At 42.6% G+C, this 17,623-nt stretch overlaps 1 protein-coding gene across 1 annotated transcript in view; it reads right to left on the reverse strand.

Annotated features, from left to right (window-relative positions):
• Positions 1-548: 548 nt before the first annotated feature.
• Positions 549-17,623, reverse strand: part of LOC139234891 (serine/threonine-protein kinase 32B-like) — a 268,203-nt gene continuing 251,128 nt past the window's right edge. Inside the window, exons 9-11 of the mRNA XM_070865743.1 lie at positions 3,864-3,995; positions 3,375-3,439; positions 549-684 (exon numbers count right to left, since the gene is read on the reverse strand). Of these exons, the coding sequence (XP_070721844.1) occupies positions 549-684; positions 3,375-3,439; positions 3,864-3,995 (333 nt within the window). The remainder of the gene's footprint in view (positions 685-3,374; positions 3,440-3,863; positions 3,996-17,623) is intronic.

The raw sequence follows: 17,623 nt of genomic DNA on the forward strand, positions 1-17,623 counted from the left end.
TCAATTCATAAAAGTTTAAAAAAAATCTAAATGACTGTAAAGCATTTCTAACAAGACACAAAACGCTATAGGTAGTTAGTTCTGCGTTATCAAGGGGAACTAGCACTGGAAAATAATCTTCTTGTGAGAATGAGTCTTGTCAGCGAAATTGTTCAGCGCTGTACACATTTAAAAAGACAACATGAAGGCATAAAAGTTAACTATTCTCAAAGGTTTAGCTGGGATGCTTATTCTGAAACATTCTGAGTGGGCTTAGAGGAATCAATGTGAAAAATTGACTTCAAAATAGTTTCAAGATATATTTATTTTGTCACCTTCCTGTGTAAACTGTTGTCCTTCTGCCAACAAATATATCCCTTTCCACTCCATTGTATGAGCGTATGAAAAGAAAAGTTCGTTATCATTTTTTTCCCCTGGGAAACGAGTCACCCAAGTTGTTTTCCTGTGGGGAGAAAGATATTTAAACTACAAGGCATGCACAGAAATCATTTCATTATAATGCAATTAGTCTTTAGGGTCCTCGGAAGGGTCAGACGAGCTGTGGTAGACTAGCTAGGAACTGTTGTGCAGATAGTTCCAAGTACGTTGTTGTTGTGACCATCTTGCATCTTTTCATGTGTCTGACTGCAAGTTCCACTTTCTTTATTGGCTGCTTGCCCAACTTCTGCCTGTGATTTTCTTAATCTGAAAAGCAAATACGGTAAAATGATGTTTGAGGAGACACACATCATCTAGCAGGTACAGTGTTCTCTGCATTGAGTATTAAAGTATGTACACAACAATTTTCAGTGTAAAGTCTTAAAGCAACTAGAGCACAAAGCTGGTAATCTCAGCGGGTCAATGTTTTTATTTCAGATTCTAGTATCCACAATATTTTGCTTTTGTAGAACCCAAAGCTATTGTTTACCAACAAAATAGTAATCCCCACAACCTTAATTTCACGTAAGTATTGTCGTGATAAATAAGGACAAAGAACTGCTGACCATTTTGCTTTAATATTATATGGCAACATTTCAAAACCTACTGTTCATTTGCTAAATTTTCTCTCCTCCATTCCTGGAATTAGTAACTCATCAATCTGTGGACACTGGTCCCACTCTAATAACTTGTCTATTCTTCACCTATGAACCTAGTCACAGTGTCAGTAGGCTATTCAATAATAGAGGCATCATAGCTTGAACCTTTCTTCATCCATATGTGCAAATATTTCAGCAGGAATCCCTGAATAATGACTAGAAGCAGGAATTCTGAAAGCTTTTCTGCCCTTACCTTGCTTGGGGACACTGACATTGTAGTGTCCAGTTAGCAAACCAGCTGAGATCAGCTAGCGTAGCATTACCCAGTGATGAACCTAGACTTTCAATGGTGCAATTGGGAATGTAGTAACTGCATTTCAGGAAGTAATGGCTTCTTTCTCATAAGCTGCCGCTCTGCAAGCCAATATAAGGGGAACTTGTGTGAGTGGCATGAATTCATCTCGCTTATTCATCCCAGAATCAATTTTAAATGCATTATATCCTGTTTATGTGTGGTCTCCTCATTGAAAAATACACTGTTAAATGCCAAGAAATTCAATGAAAAATTTTCAATAAATGAATAGATAAATCCAACCATGGGCTTTAGAGAGGTAGATAATTGCTTCCCGCTTAAGTAAAAGAGGTATTGCTGGAGCTTTGTTTTACCCGTAAGCTCATGCATCTCTTTTTTTTTTTACTTAAGTCTCAATAGTGGAATAAACATCAACAACAACAACTGGCACCATTAAGGTAGAATAGCATCCCGAGGTATTTCACAGGACAATCAGGCAGAAATCGACAGAAGGGAGAGAACTACAACTGGTGGAGGACTAGCTAATACCCTAACCCAGGCGGAACAGGAGGCATTGGAAATAAGTGGGATTCAAAAGCATTGAGCATTGGAGATGATGTGGTTTGGCAGCAGTGCTGAGCAAGGTGATTGGTTGGCAAATGTACCCTTTCATGTACCACAAGTAATTGCACCTTCAGAACACCTGAATACCTCAACCAGCATGATGATGCCTTTCATGTGCGAATGTCCAGCCTCTCATTGTCATCCTAACTCTTGTTCCTTTCCTCTCAGCAGCAGGAAACTCCTGAAGAACCATCTGAAGACACCTCAGAGGAGGACATCCCTCCTGAGAACTAAATGTAATGTGTGTTATCCCACCCAAGCACTAGCGTGGAAATTGGCAGCCTGAGTAGGATAGATAGTAAGTTAGAGGGGCCTACACTTGATGAAATGCATAGCACAAGTGAGTAGGAGCAAGTACTGGCGGGAGGAACAGCCCAGGAGATGACTTATCAGAGTGCGATGTCGTCTCATAGTTCTGCCGATAGAAACAGAGATGCAGACCTCTGAGGTCCAGTCATTAAAAGAAAAATGCTTGAGCCACAGCAGAGATTATATGAGGTATTGGAAGGCCTGCCAAAGACATTGACCATCATGTCTGAAAGTATGGAAGAGTCCACTTCCAGCAAGTTTGGAGTTCCCTCATATGGTACTACCACCTATCACCTACCACCGTGGAGTGTGAGGCCACCTCCACAGACTCTGCAGTGAGGCCCTAACTACTGATCTGAATGCCTGCAGCTTGTGGCCACTTTAAATCCTATTCAGTCTTCAGTCAATCTGGACAGGTTTCCCCTAACAGGCTGGTCAATGGGCTGGAATTGCTTTTTTGTTTGTTTAAATGGCATTGGGTCCTAATTACATTATAGGACTCCAAATAACATATCATTCATGGCTTGCTTGAAAGTATTCAATGATAAAATGGGGCCAGGCAGGAACAGAGTGACCTCAGGCCAATAAGTTCACTTGCCTGATTTTAACTCCTCCCATGCATCATTTCCATCCAGTGGACAATGTCGCCAAGGAGTAGCATGTAGATGAAGAAGGGTGGGGTAAGGATAAATCTTTGGGGGACTCCAGAGATAACAGTGTGAGGGCGGGATGAGAAACCATTTCTGCAGATTGTCTGGCTACGATTGGATAGGTAAGAGTAGACCAAGTGAGGGCAGTCCCACTACGCTGGACTATGGAGGAGCGGCATGGAGGAGGATGGTGCGGTTGAATGTGTACAAAGGTTGAAGAGCGGTTGAGAAGAACGAGGAAGATATTACAGAAGATGACTGCATTATCACAATTAAAATTTCAACAAAGTTTTCCAATATCATCAAATCACTTAACAAGGACTTTGAATGTCATCATAAGTATGGATTTAATTAAAGCTTACAAAACATTGAGTATTATGATAGCACAGCATATTGATTTGCTGATGATCACCAATGGAAATCTTTTTAATAAAAGATATGTGAAGCAGACGGCTGAGTTGATTATGTAGTCACCGCACTTACTTCTCCCTGTTGAATATGGTGAAATCGTTGCGGACTGTTTCCAGACACTGTTGAAGGTGCCCGTTCTTTGACATCACGTGAATGGATAAGGATAAAGAAAGAAAACACAAGTGTGAAAATAAGAGAAAACATCCATTCAGCTAGAAATTTGGTTGGAGGGTTCCTAAGACGCTAATGTTGGGCAGTCACTAAATTTAGCAGTTTTGATGATTAATGAAAAATAAAACATTATTTATTTCCTTACTATTATGATGCTGTTGGCATTTTGAAAAATTGAAATGTGTTGATTTTCAGAAAATCTGAGAAAATGATGATGCATTACAGGAAAGCCAAGAGCAAACACAAGGATGCCATAATTTTAAGTCACATTTTTGAAAAAATGATTATTCAATGGAATAAGTAAATCGGCCATTGTCACTGAAAATCTATGGTGCCATTTACAGTATGGATTTCGATTGGGAAGTGTTAAATAAGATCACGGCGTCTTACCAGGGGACAACCTTCTTTACCAGAATCTTTAGATTTATTCTTAGCCAGTCTTTTCTTTTTCTTGTGAAGAGGTTTGGACTCCAGTATCATTTCTTCTAGTTCAAAGGTTGGATCACAATTCAACCTCCCTTTCTGGTAAAGAGAAGAAAAAGTGACAGTCGAAGATTAATTAATTATAAAGGACAACCAAGTTGAATACCCTTTGTTTTAAATTCAAACAGCAAGTACAGATAATATCTTTGATGGAACTCAGTTGTAGAAATGGTTCAGTCTGATAATGTTAGGAAACTAAATTAACAAATAGTCATTTTGGTTTTATATAGTGGATGGTGTAAGAATATGGCACATACTATAAAGAGGGCAGACAGTTGCTGTGGCAAAAGTTTTATCAAAATGTTACTGGTGTGCAAGTAGGAAAACTCAAAGATTTCACTAACTTAATGTACGCTCCTGTGAATCTGGTTTTCAATTAGTGATAGTAAATTTTGCATAAAAGAGTTCCAATCACAAATCCTACCTGGGAGAGAATTTCATAAGGAGAAGAAACAGTGTGTAAAGTTTTGCCATTTTTATTCTATACAAGCTTTTCGAATCAAAATCTTGACGTGAAATTGAGCCTTTAGTATTCCTGGCAGAAACATAAGAGGCCAGGCTTCAATGCTAACCACTCTTGTGGTGCTGCTCTGGTTAGTTTGCGTAAGACTGACAGCCAGATCACATCTCGCCCATGTACTGTAGAATGGATTCTGGCAAGACGTAGCCTCTCCACTGTTCTGCATTGCTTTGGATTGGATTGAGTCCAGTAACAAGAGCTGGGTTACAATATGCTTTAAAAAATAACATTTTTGGATGCAGTATATGCTAATTTGAGACATGGATTATAATATCCTTTAAAATACCATTTTTGGCTACAGTACATGAGTAATTTGAAGCATGACATATGGTAAATGTAGCACGCTTGGGAGGGTTCAGGTGACTTTGGATCTATGGTTCCCAAAGCTCTTCACCAACGCTTTTGCTATAGAATCATAGAAATTTACAGCACGGAAGGAAGCCATTTCGGCCCATTGTGTCCGCGCCGGCTGACCAAGAGTTTCCCAGCCTAATCCCACTTCCCAGCTCTTGGTCTGTAGCCCTGTAGGTTACGGCACTTTAAGTGCACATCCAAGTATCTTTTAAATGTGAGGATTTCTGCCTCTACCACCCTTTCAGGCAGTGAGTTCCAGACCCCCACCGCCCTCTGGGTGAAGAGATTTCCCCTCATATCTCCTCTAAACCTCCCCCCAATTACTTTAAATCTATGCCTGTTGACCCCTCTGCCAAGGGAAACAGGTCCTTCCTATCCACTCTATCCAGGCCCCTCATAATTTTATACACCTCAATCAGATCTCCTCTCAACCTCCTCTGTTCCAAAGAAAACAGACCCAGCATCTCCAATCTTTCCTCATAGCCAAAATTCTCCAGTCCAGGCAACGTTCTTGTAAACATTTTTGTAAGTGTTCTTGCATGTTAAAGTTCGCGCAGGCGCAGACCTGTGAAGGGGCCGCGCAGCCAAAAACAAAATTACTCTCCACCACTGGGGATTTCCTCACATCAGATCTGGATTTATTGTAGGCTAATTGACAGAGATTGATTGCTATGATTAGTCAACAACTGCATTATCATTATATCATGAGAGTATGGTGGAAGGCGAACTAGATGGACTGTGGTTTTTTTCTCCTCCAGCAATTCAATGTTCCGATCAAAACAGGGCTAAAATATTCCATCACATAAGAATATACAAGATCTATAGGACACTCGGATTGTTAACAGTGACAGGTATGACAAGCATGCCAACTTAGAAAACTAGCAAAAGTCGATCAAAGCTTCAAACAAAGCTGATGCAGCTCCCAAAAGATTGAAAACTCAAGAACAGCCGTCATGTGCAAACAACTAGTTACACAAGCTTTGTAACATAAGTGATAGGTATACACAGCAGCCCTTCAATACTCTTGACAGATAAAAAGGAAAAATAAAGTTACATTTGGATTTTCAACAGATCGACCAAGGTATCGCCTACTCAAACCAATGGGCCGAAAACCCTCGTAAACAAGAAACACAACATAATAAATTTTAAAATCCTCACATATTTAAAATTAATTGAAATTAAATGTAATTAAATGTTTTAGAAAAAATATATATTTTTTGGAAATGTTTCTAATGTGTTTTAATAGAGTTAAAATAATGGACAGGGTTTTTAACATAAAAATGAATGATTAAATTTAATTTTTCTATGTTTTAAAACTCTTACATAGAAACACAGAAAATAGGTGCAAGAGTAGGCCATTTGACCCTTCGAGCCTGCACCACCATTCAATAAGATCATGGCTGATCATTCACCTCAGTACCCCTTTCCTGCTTTCTCTCCATACCCCTTGATCCCTTTAGCCATAAGGGCCATATCTAACTCCCTCTTGAATATATCCAATGCTGGTAAAAGTAAGCTGTATGACTGCTTTTACCAGGTGTAAAAGTTTGAAGGACATTCGCTGGGCATGAGTGGGGCAAATTGCCCAATATCTCCCATGTGAATGTCCTTCCTGCAGGGATGCGGCGGATCTGTCAAGAGAAATGTTGAAAGATCGGAAAAGCCGGTTTTCGTACAGTAATGGGAACTCGCACAAATGGAGTTCCTATTATCAATGAGAATACTACCTAGTGATTGGTGGTCCAGGCCCACGTGACTCCAGCTTGTATGTACGTACATACGGGGAAGTCATCTCTCCGTATGCTGCACAGCGAATGAAGGCCTCTGATCGCAATTGTAGGATTCTCCGTGACCACCAGGTATTTTCGTAAAAACATTTTGGGTTGGAGGCATTCGTCTGAAGGAAGCCTCCGACCGCAATTTTCCCCCCCATCTCATCCGCCACTCTCCTACAACCAAACCGCACTGCCCATGTTCATAAAGCACACTACCCCTGAAAGAACCAGCTCACTGAGACACTGTAACCCACCCAACTATGCTACCTTTAGCAGAGGTATTCCTCTCCTCTAACCTCCCAGTTTATTCTTCTTTTCCTCCATCATTTCAGTCTGAAACTCTTTTACTTCTCCAACTAAGTTAAATTGGTATTCTGCTACCAATCCTCCAGTTCAACCTGGCAGTTTCCCCCCACCCAGTTCGCCCAGGTCATGTTGGCACTCTTTGCTCTCCCCAGTTCATGCCAGTACTCTTTCTCCCTGCTCCCAACAGGTAATGCTGGCAATCCTCTTGCTGCATAAAATGCCATGCTAACTTCTCCACCTCCCTCAAGTATTGCTTTTAGCTTCTCCCCTCTTCCCCCGCCCCTCAAGTATTGCTTTTAGCTTCTCCCCTCTTCCCCCGCCCCTCAAGTGTCACTCCTAGCTTCTACCTGCTACTCCATTCCCTTTATTAATATCCATTTACCCCTCCTTCTATTACCATCTATTTCTACCACTTTCAGTGCCATGTATTCCCTCTATTTTTGACTGCCATCCACTTCTATCCATTTGTCTCCCAACCACTCCTACCTGAGCCTAATGGTTAATGCACCAGAACAGGAATGTGTCTTCTCGGAAATAAAACAGGGATTGCAGCCTCTGTATACTGTCAATGGGAACTTTTGCAAGAATGGAAGTTCCCATCTACAGTATAGAGAGGACGCCATCCCAACCATTCGCACTGGGAGGAGTATAGTTATCTCTTTACGGATATTGACTGACCTGCTGCGTACTTTCAGCATTTTCTGTCCATGCTAGCTAGCGGACTTAGGAAGGCCAGGACTGGAGGGAGAGGGGTCTGGCTACGTTGGTTTTCACCAATAAACACAGACATGCTGCTAAAACAGTGACTGTCAACATGAAAAGCTAATATTGGCATGTATGAAGCTTCTTTGAGAAAACAAGCACTCTTCTGTGAATTCTTCAGTCACCTTTGCCATTTGCTTGTTCCAGTATGGCTTAGAAATGATAACCAAGTGATTGGATTGAATGATTATAATGGAAGGGAAGTTGACAGCTTAGTTGTGATGGGCGATCAACATTATGACAAACCTACCTTCATAGTTATTAATATGTTCAGCACTGAAGTGAAGTGAATACAACATTTATCTGCCCATTATCTATCTTACAGATGACACTTTGTAGAGGTTAGTATGATCTGAAAAGGATGCAGTGTTATTTTTGATGAGAATAAAACTATGAATATGATGAGTTTAGGAAATAAGTTAATAATACAATTAGGAATCAAAGAGAAATATGAAATGAAAATATCAAAGAATATAGAAATAAATAGTAAAGAATTCTATAGGCGCGTAAGTAACAAAATGAGAATTAAGATAGGGATAGGGCCACTAAAGCGTGAACAAGACAAACTCACAGGAGATGATACTGAAATGATACAGATGCTGAATAAATATTTGGGGGGGAATTTTTCGGGGGGTCAGTTTGGTTGCGGGTCAAGTGAGAATCTTTTTTATTTTGACAGTGGGTCAAATGTAAAGGACCCAACATGCAGCGGCGGGAGAGGCAATTCAGGTCATTATGACCTTGTTAACAGCCACTTAAAAAGTATTTTGAGCTCACCAGTTACATTTTATGAGGTCATCCATGGGGTCTACGCTGCTCAGGGATCATGTCAGAAGTTGTGTTGCCATGAAATCATCTCTACACTTGACAAATGTGCTATAAAATCTCCCATCTCACAGCTGTTCACTTTCCAAGCTCAGAAGCTGTTGCTTACAGCATTTGGAAGACAGATTGAGCTTTATGAAGGTTGCAAGTGTTTGGTGTAAACTCTGTATCCAATGTCACCTCATTGGAACAATCTCTCTCAACACTGACAGATCGCTTCTGTCATCTCAAGTTCACCTGCCATCTATTATATCCGCATCGGTGCCCTTGAAACTATCTCACCTTGGTCCTCAGGATCCCACCATGATCGGTCCCAACACCAGCAGCACCAGGCACACCAGCAGCACCAACACCACCAACTTTCTCTGCAATCAACTGATGCTGCACAGGACATCAGCACCCAACCACATTGCTGCCCGGGACACCAAGGGTGGTCTCATCATGGCCAAATTTACTTCACTTAATGCTGTACACCCTGGCTGCCACTTGATGCACCAGGTTGGCACCACCCCACACCATAAAGCATCCCTACAATGTCCAAGCCATTCCTTTGACACTCATCAACATTGTGGGGGTATATCCTTATGTCTCACCATTCACTACAACTCACTAAGCCAATTCCAAAGGTGCACACAAATATGTCCAAGAAGGCAAATTGATGAAAATAAAAATGTTAATGTTTGACAACACATTAACAGAAACTTCACTTGAACATTGGTTAAAACACCCTTGTGTGTTGTTAGCTGGTATGATTGGGCTAGGATGAGGGTGAGTGTCAGGGATGGCTAATGAGATGGGGATGTGATAATGTAGATAGAGAGGGATGGATGGAGGTGCAGGGTAAGTTGGTGTCAGTAAGTGTTGTGTATGGAGAAAAAGTCAGACTGAACACTGTGAGCTCAAAGTAAAGTTTGACCTTCGTCTTTTATTGCAGGTCTCCAGAGTGCCTCTCCAACCTGTGAAGCCTCCTTAAATACCTGTGCTCCCAAGGATTATGGGATTCCTTGGGACTCCAGGGGATGAGCCCTCTGGTGGCTGTACAAGTATAAGTCCACATATACAACAACACTCCTCCCCAAAGTTAATAGTGTAACTATTTACAATGTGAGTTGATCTGGGGCCCTTCTTGCCCTGGTTGATCGTCTCGGTGTGAAAGCTGGTGTTGTTGAATCATTTGTTGGGCCCTTGCTGGGCTGCTGTGCAGCTGGCCTTGATGGGCTGCCTGGTGTGTTGGACCCTGCTTGGCTGCTGTGGATGATGGGTTCTGTTTCGTGGTCAACCGCGGTGCCGATTGCCACTGGTGTGTATATTGGGGGATCAAAAAAGGTAGGGTCCAAGATGGGTTGCTCAGGATAGTCCGTGAATCTGACTTTGAAGTGTTTCCGGTGAATGAGACCATTTGAAAGCTTGACCCGAACCATCCTGCTCCCCTCTTTGGCTATGAAGTGCAGGGAAGCCACTTGAGACCTTGTCCATAATTTAATACAAATACAGGATCATTGATTTCAATCTCGTGTGACACATTTGCGCTATCATGGTATGAACTTTGTTGAAGCCGTCTGTTCTCTACCTGTTCATGTAGATCAGGGTGAACTAACGAGAACCTTGTCTTAAGTGCTCATTTCATGAACAGTTCATCAGGTGGGATCCCAGTGAATGAGTGGGGTCTCGTGCGGTAGCTAAGCAGGACTTGGGATAGGCGAGTCTGCAGTGAGCCTTCAGTTACCCTCTTCAAGGCTTGCTTAATGGTTTGCACTGTTCTCTCTGCCTGACCATTGGACGCTGGTTTAAACGGGGCAGATGTGACATGTTTGATCCCGTTAGGGGTCATGAATTCTTTGAACTCAGCACTGGTAAAATATGGCCCGTTGTCGCTCACCAGGACATCGGGTAAGCCGTGTGTGGCAAACATGGCCCACAGGCTTTCAGTAGTGGCAGCGGATGTGCTAGCCGATATTATCTCACATTCAATCCACTTGGAGTATGCGTCTACAACCACAAGGAACATTTTATCCAAGAATGGGCCTGCATAGTCGACGTGTACCCTAGACCACGGTTTGGAGGGACAAGACCATAAACTTAGCGGCGCCTCCCTGGGTATATTGCTTAACTGCGAGCATGTATTACATCTGTGAACGCAGGACTCTAAGTCCGCATCGATACCGGGCCACCACACGTGGGATCTGGCTATCGCTTTCATCATTACGATGCCTGGTTGGGTACTGTAGAGGTCATTGATGAAGGTGTCTCTGCCCTTCTTGGGGACCACTACTCGATTGACCCACAGAGGCAGTCTGCCTGTATGGACATTTCATCTTTGCGCCACTGGAACGGCTTTATCTCTTCCTATATTTCCACTGGGACACTGGACCAGCACCCGTGAAGCACACAGCTTTTGACTAGAGATAATAGGGGGTCCTGGCTTGTCCAGGTTTTGATTTGCCGGGCAGTGATGGGTGATTGCTCACTCTAAAATGCTTCCATAACCATGGCTAGATCTGTGGGTTGCGCCATTTCCACCCCCTTGGTGGGCAATGGCAGCCTACTGGGAGCATCGGCGCAGTTTTCTGTGCCTGGCCTGTGGTGGATGGCGTAGTTGTATGTGGACTACGTGAGCGCCCATCTCTGGATGCGGGCTGATGCGTTTGTATTTATCCCTTTACTCTCAGAAAACAGAGATATAAGTAGCTTATGGTCAGTTTCCAATTTGAATTTTAGCCCAAACAGGTATTGATGCATTTTCTTTACCCCATAGACACATGCTAACGCTTCTTTTTCAATCATGCTGCAGGCTCTCTCAGCCTTAGACAGACTCCTGGATGCATAAGCAACCGGTTGCAGTTTCCTGAAATCATTAGCTTGTTGCAATACACACCCGACGCCATATGACAACGTATCACATGCTAGTACCAGATGCTTACATGGATCATACAACACAAGCAATTTGTTTGAGCATAACAATTTTCTCGTTTTTACAAAGCCATTTTCTTGGCTTTTGCACCAAACCCATTCCCCCCCTTTTCGTAGTAAGACATGCAGTGGTTCTAGCAGTGTGCTGAGACCTGGTAAGAAGTTACTAAAGTAGTTCAAGAGTTCCAGAAACGACCGCAGCTCCGTCACATTCTGTGGCCTCAGTGCGTTCTCGATTGCCTCCATCTTCGCGTTGGTGGGCCTGATTCAGTCCGCCGCAATCCTCCTTCCCAAGAACTCCACTTCAGGCACCAGGAAAACGCACTTCAAGCATTTTAACCTGAGTCCCACGTGGTTGAGTCGTCTAAGAACCTCCTCCAGGTTCTGCAGGTGCTTGACCGTGTTCCGACCTGTGACCAAGATGTCGTCCTGGAAGACCACGGTGTGCGGGACCGACTTCAGTAAGCTTTCCATGTTTCTCTGGAATATCGTCTCCGCTGATCGGATTCCAAACGGAAATCTGTTATAAACAAAAAGACCCTTGTGCGTGTTGATGCAGGTGAGGGCCTTTGATGATTCTTCTAGTTCCTCTGTCATGTAGACTGAAGTCAGATCCAGCTTCGTGAACGTCTTTCCTCCCGCCAAGAGTCGTTGGCCTTTGGTAGTGGATATTAGTCCTGCAGGGAGAAACGATTGATAGTTACTTTGTAATCGCCACAGATTCTGATGATGCCGTCTCCCTTGAGGACTGGGAGAATTGGACTGGCCCACTCGCTGAACTCGATCAGTGAAATGATGCCCACTCTTTGCAGTCAGTCTAGCTCAATCTTTACCCTTTGTCTCATCATGTACGGTACTGCTCTCGCCTTGGACGGATGGGTCGCGCCCCTGGATAGGTGGATCTGCACTTTTGCTCCTTGGAATTTCCCGATGCATGGTTCGAACAGCGAAGGAAATTTGTTTAAGACCTGGGCACACGAAGTGTCATCAGCGGGCGATAGCATTCGGACGTCATCCCAGTTCCAGCATATCTTTCCTAGCCAGCTCCTGCCTAGCAGCGTGGTACGATCGGCCGGTACCACCCTGAGTGGTAGCTTATGCACCGCTCCATCGTAGGAGACCTTTACGGTAGCACTGCCGATTACAGGAATCAGTTCTTTCGTGTAAGTTGTTAGTTTTGCGCGAACTGGGGTTAAGACTGGCCTTGAGGCCTTGTTGCACCACAACCTTTCAAAAGATTTTTTGCCCATGATGAACTGGCTTGCGCCCATGTCCAGCTCCATTGACACCGGGAGTCCATTTAGTTCAACATTTAGCATTATCGGTGGACAATCCGTGGTGAATGTGTGCACCCCATGTACCTCTGCCTCCTCTATCTGAGGCTCTGGTTTGTTGTGATCCTCCGTGGATCTGTCCCCCTCTGCAACATTGTTATTTGCAGGTTTAACAGGCTTAGCAGCTCTCCTGCACACTCGTTGGAGGTGTCCCATTGTTCCACAGCCCTTGCAAACGTACTTTTGAATCGGCATGAATGGAAGCGATGATCACCCCCGCAGCGTCAACAAGGTGTTAATGGCCTTGCATTCATCACCCTTGATGGCAGACTCTGAGTCATCTGCGGATGTGCAGCTGCAGGTATGTGTGACCTGCCCTGTACATTACGATTCGAAAACAACATCACTTTGTTCACAGTACTTGTAGCAGCACTTGTGTACTGAGAGATTTGTTTCGTATTGTCACTGGTGGCAATGAACGCCTGGGTTATCGCTATAGCCTTACTCAAAGTTGGGGTCTCTACAGTCAAAAGTTTGCGAAGTATGGTTTCGTGGCCAATGCCAAGTACGAATAATCTCTGAGCATGTGCTCCAAATGTCCTTCAAATTCGCAATATCCTGCAAGGCGTCTTAGCTCGACGACATAACTCGCCACTTCCTGGCCTTCAGATCTTTTGTAGGTGTAGAACCTGTACCTCGCCATCAGAACGCTTTCCTTCAGGTTCAAATGCTCTCGGACCAGTGTGCACAAATTGTTGTACGATTTCTCCGTGGGTTTCGCTGGAGTGAGCAGATTCTTCATGAGGTCATACGTTGGTGCCCCACAGATGGTGAGGAGGATCGCCCTTCGTTTGGCAGCGCTCTCTTCCCCATCTAGCTCGTTGGCCACGAAGTATTAGTCGTGTCGCTCCACGAAAGTTTCCCAATCATTTCCCTCCGAAAATTTCTCCAGGATGCCCACTATTCTCTGCATCTTTGGGTTCGCTATCTGTATCTCATCGCCAGTTGTTGTGTATGGAGAAAGAATCAGACTGAACATTGTGAGCTCAATGTAAAGTGTGATCTTAGTCTTTTACTCCAACCTGTGAAGCCTCCTTAAATACCTGTGCTCCCAAGGGATTATGGGATCCCTTGGGAATCCAGGGGATGAGCCCTCTGGTGGCTGTAGAGATTAAATACAAGTCCACATATATAACAGTAAGGATGTGCAGGAGTAGGGTAGGCAAGGCAGAGTGATGGAGATGTGATGAGTGGCACAGCAGGATGAGGTTGAGTGTAGCTTTGCAGTAACGTTTCATGATCTACTGAGAGCTGTAGAAGACTGACAGCATAACTGTCAAAATCAATTTTGACATGGTCCCTTTAAGGAAATCGGCTGAGGACGCGTCACCAAATTACGTCATCAGACCTGCTTCCTTTTAATTGGCCGGGAACTTCGCTGGGCGGGCTTAAAATGCCCAATCAGGATAAAATCACTTCAACAGAGCGGGATGGAGCCGGCAGCGAGTTGGGTCCCCGCTACAGACCCCAGCCGCAGCAAACCCACCTTGGTAGGTGAAATTGGGGCCGCAGTGTTTGAAGCAGATAGGATTGATGCATTTAAGGGGAGGCTTGACACACACATGAGGAAGAAAGGAATAGAGAGATACCAGGGCAGGATAGGACGAATGGGAGGAGCCTTGTGTGGTTTATAAACACGGGCATAGACCAGTGTTGAATGGCCTGTTTCTGTGCTATATAATGTATGTAATTCTATGTAAGTAGCAATAGTGTACAATAAAAAAATCTCTTCAGTGAGGTATCCCTGTCATGACTATATTTGTGGAAATAATGTAACTAGTTCTGCACATCATCAGATATGCCACAACAGGCCAGATTCTTAGTGAGGACAGGGTGCCTTACCCTAGCAAAGGTACTGAGCATCAATGCTCTGAATTTGTGCTGGGCATTGAGAAAGTTTATGGACTATGAGGCTGAAAGTGTATTTTGAAGCCAAATTTGGGCAAGGGGCTGTGACAACAGTTTCTCATTCATTACAAATGCTGGAAGACTGAAAAAAAACCTAGAAAATGCTGAAAATACATAAGCAAGTCAGTCAATATATTTAAAGAGAAAAGAGAAATTATATGTTTGGTGTGCAATCTTTCATCAGAACACCTTGTTAATCATTATTGTTTCTGTTAATTTTGATCTAATTGGTGGGGATATATTTATCAGAGATATTTTATTGGAGATGTTCATTAATCCACTTGTAATTGATAGGTTAGCGCCTGGATTAAAGTAGCGGATAAAGGAAGGTCATCTGAGTGGGTTAAGTATTTAATGCCTCAAGCTTATTACTCACTAACATTTTACATAATGGCACAGAATTTGCGGTCGGAGGCTTCTGATCGCAAACATTTCTACGAAAGTACCTGCTGTTCCTAGAGTTTTGGAGACTTCATGTTCTGGGGCTCTACACGAAGGCCTGCATAGCGGCCCACATATCCCAGCAGCATATGCACTTCATACACATCACTGGGATCACGTGGGCCGGCCCAATCTATCAGAGAAGGAGGAATGGGAATATCCCCCAAAGCACACAAGCACATGAGATCATTTTTTTTAAAGTCACATATTTAAAATTAATCAAAATGCAATTTAATTAATTATTTAAAACTAAAATTAAATTTAAAAAAATACATTTACATATTTTATAGGGTTTAAAAATAAACTTATCTGATTTAATAGGATTTTAAATGTTTAAATTATTGAAAACATTTTTTTATTCTGTGCTTTAAAAGTCTTATGCTGATAAAAATAGGCTTTACGCCTGCTTTTATCAGGCATGGGCATTTCAAGGGCATTCGTTGGGCAGGAGTTGGACAAATAGCCTAACTCTCTGCTCGGGGAGGCCCTTTACTTACGGATGCGTGCGATCTGTCAAGAGGATTAGTGACAGATCGCAAGTTCCGGGTGTGATATATTCACAGAGCACAGCACACACACAGCTTCCTAACATGGCAGGCAACTCTCGGAAGTCTCCGGAACTTCCTGGTTCTGTTTATTATTAACTCTGTAGTTGCAGACACAATACATCCACATCCACAGTGTGGAACTACAAACATTACAAGCTGACAGACATTACACTTCTCCCTCCTTAATGAAGAAGTTATTATAACATCATACATAACTTGCATGTTTATACATAACAAAGGATATAGACTTATTTTTTTCCATATTTACAAATTTAACTTAACTTGTTTTCTGTTTTGAAGAGGATACTTTCGCTCTCGAACAGAACCTTCCAAACATGGTGTCGAATTTAAACTCATTTGAGGCTCCTCCTGAGGAATGTTTTCCTCCACGAAATTTCCTTGATTTTCATTTGAACTCACTAACTTCAGGCTGTTTGTTTTCCTGACTCGGACTCAGACTTACATTCTGATTTTCTCTTGGATTTGTTTCCAGTACATTAAATGTAGGATATGCTACTGGTATATCAAAACTATCTGATGAGTCAAAAATAATTGAATCATTCCCACCTTCAACTCCTTCCATGTCTGTAGGTAAAATATGATCAATATGAACATACCTAACCTGTCCATTATCAACCATCTTGACCAAATATGTGCGAGGACCACATATCTTCACCACTCTTCCAAGTAACCACTTTAACCATTTATGGCGATGGTTCTTCACTCTCACCTTCTGGTTTAATTTCACACTTCTCTCTTTTACTCTACCTCTATCATGATTCTCTTTCTGTCTTAATTGTGCCTCTTCTACGGACTATGCCAAATTTGGTTTTAACAACGAGAATATTGTTCGTGGCTGTCGTTTGAGAAACAACTCTGCTGGTGTTCTACCAGTAGTTGTGTGAGGAGTATTATGATACATAATTTAAAAATTAGCCAGTTTGTGATCCAATGACAACTGTCGTTTCTTTGGATTTGGATCTAACATTTGTTTTATGAGGGCACGTTTTACAATTTGTACAGTGCGCTCTGCTGCACCATTCGAAGCAGGTTGGTACAGTGGAATTTTGGTATGTTTCACACCATTTTTGTTTGTGAACTGTGCAAATTCTTCTGAACAAAATTGTGGTCCATTATCTAAAACAATTTCTTCTGGGAGGCCAAAGGAAGAAAATAAACTCCGCAAAATGTCTACTGTTTTACTTGTTGTTATTTTCCACATTGGTAACACCTCAACCCACTTCGAATGGCTATCAATCATAATGAACAATTGTTGTCCTTCTAACTCAGCAAAATCAATATGTATCCTTAGCCACACCCTGGGAGGCTATTTCCATGGCTGTAATGGTACTGATGGTGGTTGCCGTCTAACCGATTGAGATGTCGTACACAGACTCACGATGTACTCTGTATCTTTATCAAGACCTGGCCACCAAAAATAACTTTGTGCAAAACTCTTGGTCAAGCACATTCCCAAGTGCTGGTCATGGAGGTCTCCTAATAATTTGGACCTAAATTTATTTGGTATAACCACTCTTGCACCCCACATGATACAATCTTCATTCTTCAAATGAAGAATGGATGATAATCTTTGTCTGTTCTGGTTTGGCCATCCATTTGCAATATAATCATACACCATTGTCATCACTGGGTCACGTTTGGTTGCTCTACCAATCTCTTCAGCTGTGACTGGCAGTTCATCAATGTATGAAAAATAAAACACTTCTTCCCTATTGGGTGTAACTTGTGATGGGGAAGGCAATCTAGACATTGTATCAGCATTACTGTGATCAGCTGATCGTCTGTATTCAATATCATATGTATATGCTGACAAAATCAAAGCCCATCTCTGCATTCAGGCTGCAGCTGATGTTGGAACTGGGGACTTTGGATGGAGAATTGCTGTTAGGGGCTTATGGTCCTTAACGATGGTAAACTTACGACCATACAAGTATTTGTGAAACTTCTTGACCCCAAAAATTAA

This window comes from Pristiophorus japonicus, chromosome 2 (assembly GCF_044704955.1).
Source record: "Pristiophorus japonicus isolate sPriJap1 chromosome 2, sPriJap1.hap1, whole genome shotgun sequence".
NCBI classification, from domain to species: Eukaryota; Metazoa; Chordata; class Chondrichthyes; family Pristiophoridae; genus Pristiophorus; species Pristiophorus japonicus.